This window comes from Ammospiza caudacuta, chromosome 2 (genome assembly GCF_027887145.1).
Source record: "Ammospiza caudacuta isolate bAmmCau1 chromosome 2, bAmmCau1.pri, whole genome shotgun sequence".
Lineage (NCBI taxonomy): Eukaryota > Metazoa > Chordata > Aves > Passeriformes > Passerellidae > Ammospiza > Ammospiza caudacuta.
The window spans coordinates 61,005,497-61,017,753 of NC_080594.1; the positions used below are offsets into that span (position 1 = coordinate 61,005,497).

The following is a 12,257-nucleotide window of genomic DNA, read 5'->3' on the forward strand; positions in this document are numbered from 1 at the left end:
TAGACTTTCCTTGAGAGATGTGTGAGACCACCCTCATACTACATTTAGTGTGGTCCCAATCACAAAGACATGACTGAGACAGCTGAGACTTTTGGTGCAGAGCAGTTGGGCACAGTTGTCAATCCTTGTCATCCTTCACTGCACTCCTGAGTCTTTACAGAGCAAGAGTTATCTGATAACACCACTGCAAGGACACACTAGAAATGGACACTACCAACAGAAGGAAGAGAAAACCTGATGAGAAGAGTAAGCAGCTGAAAAATCTTTGTATGAAACGTGGTCTACAAAAATTGAGTAGATGGTAATAAGCCTCTGGTTTTTTTTGCAAATGTGTTCAGATGGTTGATCACTATCTCATGTTCAAGTATGATGAATGGATCATGCTGAAGATTTCCATTCCCAAAGGCCTTCCAGTGGTGATATGATACCTGCACTGCCCATTCTAAATAGGTGAGACAGGGAGCAATAGGCACTGCTTCTGGCTAAGGGTGGAAAGAACTCCTTGGCAGGAGACAAAAAGACAAAAACATCAGTAAAGGCCAAAGGGAAAAAGAAAGTGGTGGCTGTGTAAAAACATTGGGACTTGCCGATGCATGTGAATTTGGCTCTATTCAGACTTTGAGGACCCCACAGAGATACCTGTTTCCTTTAAAACTCCAGACTGAAAACTGTTCTGAAGCTGTTGTGTGAGTGAACCCATGTGGAAGAGGTAAGGAAGTCAGCTGATCCCTTCAAAAGCTGTTTTGACCTCATCTGGGATTGCTGAAACACCATTTTGAGGTAAAGAGTTGAATCCTAGACCAAGTTGCTTGGAATCATTATTAAAGCAATCTGAACATCTATTTCTCTCTAGAAAGTAAAAGTAGTCCAAAAGCAGTGCAGAATATCCTTCTGAAAAGATCTAATTCTGTTACATCCGAGTGAATGCATTTTTTAAATAGAATTATAAGAAAATCTTGGATCTCTAGTGCTGGAAAAAAATTTTGGCATTGTTGAAGTTTAGTGATAAATTACAAACCCCATTAATTTATCCTGCCTAATAAAAATGTCTTTGCTTCAGTAGTCTGCCTATGTTCCCATCTTTCAAAGGTGAGATCATCTATAGTAAGATCTTACTGTCTGGTATAGTGATACTGGAAATATAAGCTCCCTTTGTTATTATGTTATTTTCTCTGTGTGTCCATAAGCAGATTTTGATCTTTATTTTGACCTTTTTTTTTTCCCCATTTGAACAGTTCAGTTAATTTGAAGCATGGGGAAAAAGCCACTTGTCTTTGAAGAAGTTACAACTTTTCTTGTGTTTTCATTTCTGAGAAATTACTCAAGTCATCTATTTTCTATAAAAGAATGAAGCAAAGTATTCTGTCTTCCTCAACAAGTAATGATCTAATTGCTTGATTCTCAGAGGAAAACATTTTGCCTGGGGACAAAAAAATGCTCATCTGATGGTGCTCCTGAAATAAATCCAAAATAATAATTCTGGTATAGAAAGAATCAGCAATTCAGGGCAAATTCTCCTCCTACAACATCTTGGAATATCTTATTTCCAAGACAAAAATTCAGACTATGAATGAAGAAATAAAAATAAAGGATTTTTTATTTCTTTCTCTATTTAAATTTTTGATATAAAAATATTTTATTTCAGTGAGTTTAGATAACTTTATTCCATTGAAATTAAACAGTCCATCATACTTTTTCCTTAATGCATTTGAAAACTGAGCTAGGGTCCAGAGTGGAAATGCTTTTTAAAATTAAAAAATGGATACAGTGCCATTGGAAAGTATCTAGACAAAATATAGCATTTTTAATTTTTTCCAAACTGTATTCCTGCCATAAGCTTCTGAGAGATTCCACAAATCAGCTTCATTGTCCTATCTTGAGCAGCCTGGTCTCATAGAAGATGTCCCTGCTCATAGCAGAGGAGTTGGAACTGGAAAATCTTTAAGGTCACATCCACCTCAAAACATTCTGTGATCCTATGTTGTTATCGTCTCACTAAAGATTGTATTTTACCATTTGTTGTGATTTAATGTACCTACTGTTCTATGAATTTGTTAATCATAGTTCTTGCAGGAGGTGCAAGGAACCACTGACTTGTTTTATGTTAATTTACAGGTTTTTTCTCTTTCTCAGGAGCTGTAAGAGCAAAAGTCAATAGCCAGTAAATGGCAACCAAAGAAGCAGCTTACCAAGCATCCTAGTTTAGTTGCTGGCTGGGGTTAAACCAAATTGTATAAGCACCAAAGACATGAGTTTACTGCTCTCAAGAGCTTTGACCACAGGAAGGAGGGATGTGGGAGAAGTGAATACACCAAAACTTTAGAGGAAGATATGAAAGAAAGAATGTCTGTTGTTGTCAGAGAAGAAAGATCCTTATTTATGATGGGAGTGCTGATGCATTAAGCAACATCTTAAATTTCATCTCTCTCTCTGTTAATAGAATGAGGGACCAACATAGAGGCAACTGCAGCATTTATAAAATACATGGCATTAAGGTTAACCAGAGTGTCTCGTTACTGTGACTGTGAAATACGCATCTAAATGAGCACAATGTCAAATGAGCGTAATGGACACCTCTGGAATATTGTCTTGGTACCTTCCAAACAGCCTTTTTACTAAAAAAGGGCCTGATGTAGCCTCATGAAGACATTTGCACAACCATAATGAGAAGCAGAAGTACAACATGTAAAAATTCAGAAACAGCAAAATGAATCAAATTAAGCTTTGGAGCCTGAACAAGGGCCCAGTCCAACAACACAATGATATCATAACCTGTTGCAGAAAAGGTAATGTTTCAATGGGAAGGTTTCCATAATAACATTATTTCCAAACTGTCTTGATAAATTTCACCAGTCCTAGTATGGCATAACCAACTTAAATGTTTTCTTCTAATTACTTTTGTAAAAATATTAATTTTTTTAAAATCTGTATTTAATTCCCAGCTAAATCTAAAATATATGAGATTAGCAATAGCAATTTGAAAAAAAAAATCAGCAGGTATTTTTTCCCTTTTCTTGGACAAAAACGTCTAATGAAATAATTTTTCTTTCAAAAACGCTGTAAAATAAAACATGTGAACCTAATCTTTGACTATTTCTATAACTTAAGAAATTATTAGCCTTTAGATTATGTTTACTTTTGGTTACTCTAAAACAGATTTATCACTTGTTTGTATGGTATGTGGACCTGCAGTAAGTATTACATCCTAACTCAGCTAAATGAAAATATTCCTATTAATATCCATTTTTAATTACAACACTTATATAAAAGAGCTAGTAATGAATCTGCTTTTGAATCCAAAGAAAATGTAATTGCTCCTACTGAGTGTCTTCTTCATGAAAAAATGGAGCAGTATAGAAAACATGACATCTTTCTTCTCTTCATGTCAGTAGAGAAGTTTTCTAATTATACATCCAGATACAATTGTTGAGAAATCTTAATCATTTTAGCCACAAACACTTGCCAAAGAAGATGCCAAGTACTATTAAGGGTTTTACTGAGTACTTACCAGTTAAAGATTATAAAATAACTCCTGACAAGTATTAGAACAAGAGTGATACTTCCTTGCCCAGATTAGGTCTGTAGAAGTTGACTGTCTAAGTCTAAACATCTCTCATCCCAGGCTCCCCATAAACTCTGAAGATGGTCACATAATAGTTCTCCAGAGTTTCTCTTAAATGCTCAATCTCCAGAAGATAAATCATCTCTTTCTAACATAGGCCTCCAAGACAGCGGAGTGTGAATCAGCCTCCCAAGGATACCTATTTCTCTCCCCTGACTTTTAACAAAAAGAGCCCAAACAATGACTCAGCTATCTGAGGTGAGGGAAGATGGGTGCCCGTCTAAGAGAAGATTTCAAAACTCATGCTGATCCAACCACAAATGCAGAGTAATCTTCTCCTATTGACCTTGCAGAGCTTCTTGCAGTGTGTCCTCACTTTGGCACCAATTTACCAAAAATCAGCAAAGAATAAATCACAGATTATCTGAATGAAGAATAAAATCATGCGCTTTGTGACCTTACCAAAGGAACTCTTCCTACTAGCAGAGATTCTGTTTCATTGTGTAAGGCTTTCACATTGACAGCTATCTCCATGGCAGTGTTTCTGGTAAGGCTCTGGGGAATAAGAAGCATAAACATTCTTTGAAGTGATGCAAGTCAGACTGAGAATAAGTACTTTCCCCTTACAGCACAGATCTTAAGTGCCTTCTCCTAGAAGAAATACATCAATACAAGTTCTAAATTGACAACCTGTTCAGCACTGAGAATAGAAACCAAAAATGTAGTATCTATTTGCTGTATTTTCCTCAACTTCATTTAGTATGACATTAATGCAATCCTGAAGATCATCAGGTGATCAGCCACCATATCAATCCACGTATGACAAAGGCCAGTAGAAAAGTTGAGAATTTCATTTAACAATGACTATTGACTTCAATTTTTCTCCTTACCCTCAGCAGAAGCAAGCTCCTAACCACACTTCAGGAAGCAAGGTCAACTAACAAATTTACCCTGTGTCCATTTAGGTTAGATATGGACAGCCTCTACCTAATTAATCAGTCCTGGGTCCAATCCCAGAAAACACCCAGATTATCTAGTGTGAAGAGAGAAACCAGTAAACTCATTCCCCTCAGCCCCTTTGCCTTCTCTGTATAGCACTTGGATAGCAATTAAGCATGAACATTTCTGTGAAAGCATGCACAGAAAATGACCTTTATGTAGTAAAGATCTGGTTCAGCCTCTGCCATGCCTCCACCCTCTCTGAGGATATGCCTGCACAGTACCAGGTGGGGGGGACAGTGGGGAATGCACAAACTGCATCTTCTGCTTTCTCATCCAACTTGTTTTCAAATGGGGACAGGGGACAGTCCCCATGCCACAAGCTTGTGCACCCAGATGTTACAGCCTATTTATATAAATCTCTGTTCTTCTTTACCTCAGGAAACCTTGGGTTGGCTTTATTTAATGCATGTGAACATGCATTAACAGCATGAGCAAGCTCCTGCTCCAAGAGGCCATGTACTTTTGCTGCTTCACAGATCCTAAAAAGACATTTAAAAAGGAGAATAATGTTTCTTAATTCCTTTAAAGAATAATTCTTGAGTACACAACTTCATCAGATGAGAAAATGCATAAGAACGTGTTTCAAAAACCACTTAGAAAATTATAGTCCTTTATAACAAAAATTGAAAGGCAAGTCTTTCTTCAAGCAATATAGTACCTTGTAGTACAGTTTTCCATTTCAGTTGCTACTTCAGAAAGTTGGTTTACAAGGAAAAAAACAACACAAAAACAAATAAATAAAATTTAAAAAAATACATAGGAAAAGGACACAAAAAAAAGTTGAGCCTCAAAAATAAAATAAAATTTTTAAATTAGAAAAAAACAACTGATATAGTGGCAACAAAACTTTAAACCAGGGAAAATGTACATGTCTAAGTCTCTGGATGAATTTGCATTAATAATTCAGTCTTAGTGTCTAGGTTGCCAATCCAACTTAGTAATTTTACTTTACCTGGTAATAAGTTCTTCTGCAGCTTGTGAGCACAACTGGATCTGTGCAACTTCTTCTTCTGTAGCCAACTCAACAGCTTGCTGAGGGTACAAGGGAGATCGAATGACAGGTTTGCAGGAATCATACTTCTGTTTGTCCTCCCAAGACTTCAGGGTGTTTTCAAAGGCCTAATCAAAATGAATTATACATTCAATTGACAGCACTTGGGAGTATTCTTTCTCATGAAAAACTTTAATTTTACATAAATTTAAATTGTATATTATTTTAGTTAAAATTAATTTAACAAATAAACAGGTGCTTAATTTAATTTTATGTAAATAATACTATCTGATTAAATAATAGTTTTACAGCTAAAGTTTTTAAAACTTAGTATAGAGAGTAAGTCACTTCTGAAAGCTTGTTCTCTGTCTCCTCCCCATAATCTTAAAAATGTGTCTTCCAAATCAATAAGAACACAAAGACAGTGATAATTGTTGGACTCAATGATCTTAGAGGTATTTTCCAACCTAAATAATTCTAGAATTTTGCAATTCTCTAACATAAGCACACTTTGTGTGGATAGCAAGATTGAAATTCAAAACTGATACAGAATTCAAACATTAAAAATGGTGGAGAAATAACAAAATTTACTAAAATAGAGTTCAAATTCCACCTTAACTTTGCCCTAGATTCAGGATCCAGCTAGTGGATGGAGAACTGAGGGGCAGTTGTACCTTTCACACAATAACCCCAGACAAGCATGAACTCTCCAGTGGCTTTGTGACTACGTTGTATACTTGTGTCTCTTCTGTTTGAGACTGGTTCATGGGGGAGAGAGAGGATTAGTAGGACAGAGAGAGAAATCTGCAGAAAGCTATTCTGGAAAATGGACAGCATAGAACTTTGGTATTTATGCAACTGTGCTAGAATTTCCAGTGTGTGACTGGTATAACACACCTAGAGAAAAAGAAAGAAGCAGTAGAAGGGGAGGGAGGGAGGAATAGATAAAATGTTGACCATTCTTACTATATATTAATAAGAATATAGGATTAGCACTAATGAAACAAATAAAAGCTAACAAAATTTTGCCACTTATACAAAATAATAATTTTCTATCCAGCTCATTATAGAAATTATATCATTGTAAGTAACCGTATGAATTATATAAATAGTTATAAAACACTTTTATAAGCACTGTTTTGTTCACATTATAACTGAAACAAATTATTACAGAAACCAATGTTTGCAATGGTAGCTCTTTCTGCAACATACTCTGTCTCGTGTTAGCATCTGAGCTCTGTTTTTATGTATAATCTTAATAACTCCTGGGGGCTGGATCCATGCCTCTCCATCGACTTGCACTGGAACCCCTTCATCACCAAGTATGGTGATCTTTACTGACCGACACTGGAAAAGAACAAACACATTATTTTACAGGGCAATAAATACTGCTGAGACTGACAGGCCACCTGTAATCTGTTGATTACGAGGAGCTGTGGCTTCTCTCCAGAACCGCCTCAGGAATTAAGCTCTCCTATACTTCATTCATCATTGAAGACAATGTGTTACCCGCTAAAAGCAAAACAATGTCAGTGCTTTATTAATGTATAGGGTGGTGGTCATCAAGAATCCCGCTATTGCCAGAACCCCAAACTGCTGCCAACCATCCTGCATGCTTGCAAGAAAGCAACAAACCTGAGCTATCCTGTGGTGCTGCAGTTTGATGACTCTGGACACTGCCATCTGCATGCTGCCAAATACAGCAACAACTTCTAAGATTTTATCATCAAATGATGGAGCTCCAAATATCTGTGAGGAAAAGAAAGTATTCCATTTTTGATTGCAAATCCAGTGGTTAGATTCCTATGAAACACAGATTCATTTACAGATTTGTTTTCAACATTTAAATGCTCTAAGTTCTTTACTGTAGAATAACTACACTGTTTCTCCAAAGTCATAGGAATAAGATACCACAGACAACAGGCAAATATCATTTAAAAAAGCAATGCTGATACCATTTGAAATATCTGGATGACAAGGCATATCCTTATATAGAAAAGATGGCATGTTTCAGAATGCAGATTAAAAATGTTTTTCGAGGCAAGAAGAAAGACCAATTAAAATCTCTGCTTGGGTAATGTACTTAATATCTAAGAGGTTCTTGAAGGTAGGAGAAGGTAAGAGAAATAAATGCTTTCCTTTTCTTCTCAGAAGTGCTGATCTGTTTATATTCTGAATTCTCTGGAAACCAACATCCGAGTCCATGCTCTGCTCGGCTTAACAGAGCTTTGATACTAAAGACAATCTTGTTTGTGCTGTCTATAATTATCCACTGCAAACAAGAAAACCACTTCTGTATGGAACAGATGTCCTTCTGTGCAGCCGAGGTGCAGAATTTCCACAGGCTCACACAAAGCACAGGAACTCTCGCCACCTGGTGTGCTGCCGGGGAATTCAGCCTCAGCGCAGAGCTCAGGCTGCACTTTGGCTGGGTCTGGTGGGTGATACCATGCTAAGGTCACTTGGAGCTTGGGCATTTCATCCTGATATGCAATAAGGAGCAATGAGGGAAAAAAATCAGCAGGAGACATCACTCCAGTAAGAGTTTAGTGGGTAGGGAGATCACCTCTCTGAGCAATACTTGGACTCCCTCAGTTGGCACCTCAGGCAGAGTACACTGCATCAGTAACACCTGAGACGAGACTGGAGAAAAGCAGTTTCTCCATCTGATTTCTTTTTTCCAGTTTCCATGGAATTTCTTCCATTTTTCAAAGGAATGTATTAACATCTTGAAAAGAACCAAGATCATGATTCTGCAGTTCCATGAGAAAAAGTGCAGAGAGTTCTTGATCCAGTAACTGATGTTTACAGGGCTAGCTCTGGCATGTGTTAAGAAAAAACAGCCATAAAATTTCATTTATTTTGTGTTGCCATTTCAGCAAAAGGACAGGAAACACTCAACCAAGTCTTCTGCTGTGTCTCTCCACCAGCAATATCTGTACCGATAACCAATCTCTTTTTTCTCCTTTTTTTTGTTTTAAAGGCAAACCAATCTCTGTGTATCAACATTCAAATTGATTCCTTTCCTGTTGCAGGTCAAGTTTCCAGCCTGTCTTCTGGACACCAAAATTACATGCTGTGCTCAGGCCAGTCAGGGTGCAGATGCCCTGCTTTGCTCACTGCTAATGTTTCAGCAATCATCAGAGCTGTCAAGGTAACATCTTTCATTTGTCCAGACAAGCAGAACCAGCAGCACTTCAGACCACCATCACCTCTTGATGTAGAGTCATTCAAGACTGCACTAAAGCAGTGAATTATGCTCCTAACTTTGGCCAGAACAAACATGTCACTCTGCTGGCACATCTGCTCACTAGAAGACTAATAATATCAGTAAAACTGCTCCAGGACACACACATTTACTGTTTACCAGTATGAAAGCTGAGGCAAATCTTCTCTCTCACTGAAGCAGTCCAGGGAGAAAAAACCCTCCTGAACAGGGACTGAGCAGATGTTAGAGCAGCTTTCAAGTTCTGACTATGAACATGGACTATATATAAAAGCTTTAGATATCCATTGCCAAATATAAACAGAATTTACATCCTCTGACATATACCAAAAATAAGAAAAGGAACTAAAACATGTCTAAATTTCTTTTTTCACTTTTACATATGTATATATATATACACACATATATATACATATAAAATTCTATATGTATTATATAATATAAACATGCAATTACATACAATAGATATTATATTCAATAACATATGTAGATATGTTTGTATGTATGCATTAAAAAATGAAAGGATAAAAACTCACAAGAAGTGAGGCAAAAGAGTCCTGGATTGTCTACATTAAAATCACAAGCCAGCTTGCAACTACAATTTTAGGTGATTCAGACATCACACATTAAACCAGGACATGCAGATTAGGATAATCTACTAGTAATTACAGTTGGTGAGCTGTGAGTGAAGTTGGTAGGGGCAGTAACACTGTTCCAGGCTGTAAGGCATGTAGGGATCCATGTGATGAAATGTTTCTTAGGAGTTGAAAGAAAGAAGGGAAAAAAGGTACCTTAACGTATTTTAAACGTTCATTTAAAATAATATTCAAAAACCAGTTTACTACCCCAACTAAATTATCAGACACCAAATGCATCAGTCTTCATTTTCTGGATCACCATCTCTCAGAGCAAAGCTGTTTGAAAACAGGAGGAAAATTAAGGTATAAACTTTGACTGATTATCCTGTCTACCTTGCTTGTTGTTAGACTATATCAAACAGAAGAATCTATGCTTTGAGAAACCTTATTTACAGGCATCTGTAAAACAATATGGAGAAAAATCACTTGTGCCTCTGCTTATAAGATTAATTTCTAAAAATATTCAAAGAGCAATTTAAAAAACAAAATATTTATGCTTTATTATGAACATTTTGCTGGAATAGACATGACAGAAGAAAATGGACAGTAAAAAATCATGGAACATATTTTCAGTTTAAAAAACCAGCAAGACCATACAAGAACTGAAACATCCTCCTGAAATAAGAGTTGCTATCCAAACTACATGCTACTACTTTTAAAATCAAGTGAGAAGAGCAGTTCATTATATTTATTGCTGGCTTTGCCCAGAAGGTTAAGTCTCTTTAATGCTACTTACATCATCTTCTTTGGTTCCACCCCAGAAATTAGTCCCACCAGCATAGCTGGGAATGTTAAGCACAGCTATGCCCTGCAGGCTTGGAAGGGGGATGTACTGTCCATCACACTGTAAGGGATAAATGCTCCTTCAGTACATAAATAATATGATAAAAGTAATCAGTAAAGAGTAATTTTTAGCACATGAAGTTTCAACAGAGCTGGCAAGGGACAACAGAGTCTTTAAGAGGTCTGGTACAAGACTACTCCCTCCATGCATTGCAGCACCTCTAAAACAAACCTCTTCTTTCCAATCTTAGCAGAGGTGAAAAATATGTAGCTCTACATGCTGTAGTATTTACAGCAGTGGTGTTCCACGAGTCTTGAAATAAACATTTTCACATCCCTTATGAAATCTCTCATGCACTTTGACCATGGTCTGTCCATCAAGGATTAAAAATCTTTTTGCAGTAAGAAAATCAATCTCCCTGAGTGCACACAGTAAGATCGCCAAGGACATCACAAAAAGATTCATTTATACATTTAGGAACTAGTCTTCCATCCTATACAAGCATTCCCAAAATTGCAATTGCAACTTGTTATTTAGTCAAATCCATTTAAACCAGGGGCTGGGGGGTGGGTGTCAAGAATATCCAATAATATTTCTGGCATAGCCAGAAACATGTGGTTAGCTGTCAGTATTTACATGTATTGTTGACTTCCTGCAAAAATAATTTCACTCTTCTCCCAGAAGTGCAAAGATAAATCTAGGACTGACCCCACAGGTGTCACACTGGCTGTAGATGGGAGTTGTTGATTTTGCAGGTAAGAGGTCGCCCTTATTTCCAACCATCTAGTCCTTCCTTCTTACTGCTTTATCTCCCAAAACACATAAGCAACTCTATGTCCTGCTCAACAGGATCACGAGATGGCATCAACCCCACTTTTGGCCAAGAATAAGTTTACAGACACCAGTGAAACCACTGTTGATTTACAGCAGTACAACTGCCTGCAGGGGGAAGCCAAATGATCTCAAACCATTTCACTGGGAGTCAAAAGTGCAGTCCTGCAGCAGTGCCACAGGCATGGAATTGAAGCAAGTTATAAGTGACAAGCAAGGTGTCACTTTATGGACCATGAAATTGCCAGTCAAGCTGCCTTTAATGAAGATTGCTAGATGACTGCATGTTACCAGTCCACAAGAGGATCTTAAAATTATACAAATGAAAAAGAAAATCTAAAGAAATAAGGACAAAATCTGTAGCATCTTTACCAGGAGGAGAAAGCAATGCAAATTATTTCCAGAATGTGCTTAGTGCTCTCTTTCTGTGATTTAATCTTAGCAGCAAGACAGAATGTAACATTTTAATCAAGATGTGTCAGTATCCAAAATATGGTGAGATATTAATAGATGCTGCATAGCCATTTGCATTACAGTAGAAGTCTGCTTCTAGTGCCTGAATATGCAGGCATAATATATCCAATAATATGCAAGACAACAGTAAAAGTGCAATTTTTACTTGCTGACTTACTTACAGGAATATTAGGAAAAAAATATGGAAAGGTCAACAGTATTATTGAATCTTATTTGAATCCAATTCAAAAGATCCTTAAATTAGAATTCTATCTCCAGTATACATAACGTTCTCTCCTGGCATTATATTTGCTAACTACTGCATAATTCCTTGATAATTACTCAATCCTTAGCTAACTGCAATCTGCTGCTACCAGACAAAATCCTCCTAAATCTCAGAGTGAGAAAGAGCTCCAGTAAGCTAAAATTATTCTTTCAAGTTAAAAAGTTAACCTCATATAAATATCATAAACTTCCATATGAAATAGTTAGTATGAAATACAAAGAGAAATTATACATGTTATATATAGTTTCTGTCAAAGTCCACCTTAGATATTCTTTGGTGAAAACAGCAACCATCCTGTAGTCTTTTTCTGCATTTGGGAATCATTTATATCTCCTTTAAGTTCCCAGTACCACGTGGAAGACTTCGATTTTATGTTAGAACTTAAAAGCTAAATAAGAACAATGTTTAGACATGTAATTTGTTGTTGCTTTAATAATATCTTGCATTTTCGTGTGAATATTAGAGAAAGTCTCTACTGCTGTAG

At 36.7% G+C, this 12,257-nt stretch overlaps 1 protein-coding gene across 2 annotated transcripts in view; it reads right to left on the reverse strand.

Annotated features, from left to right (window-relative positions):
* The window catches only part of DGKH (diacylglycerol kinase eta), a 79,073-nt gene that overhangs the window by 18,821 nt on the left and 47,995 nt on the right, over positions 1-12,257 (reverse strand). For both annotated transcript variants that reach the window (XM_058800516.1, XM_058800517.1), the window contains 6 exons: positions 10,156-10,263; positions 7,191-7,304; positions 6,768-6,902; positions 5,517-5,683; positions 4,938-5,043; positions 4,025-4,117 (listed from right to left, as the gene is read on the reverse strand). In XM_058800516.1, the coding sequence (XP_058656499.1) occupies positions 4,025-4,117; positions 4,938-5,043; positions 5,517-5,683; positions 6,768-6,902; positions 7,191-7,304; positions 10,156-10,263 (723 nt within the window). The remainder of the gene's footprint in view (positions 1-4,024; positions 4,118-4,937; positions 5,044-5,516; positions 5,684-6,767; positions 6,903-7,190; positions 7,305-10,155; positions 10,264-12,257) is intronic.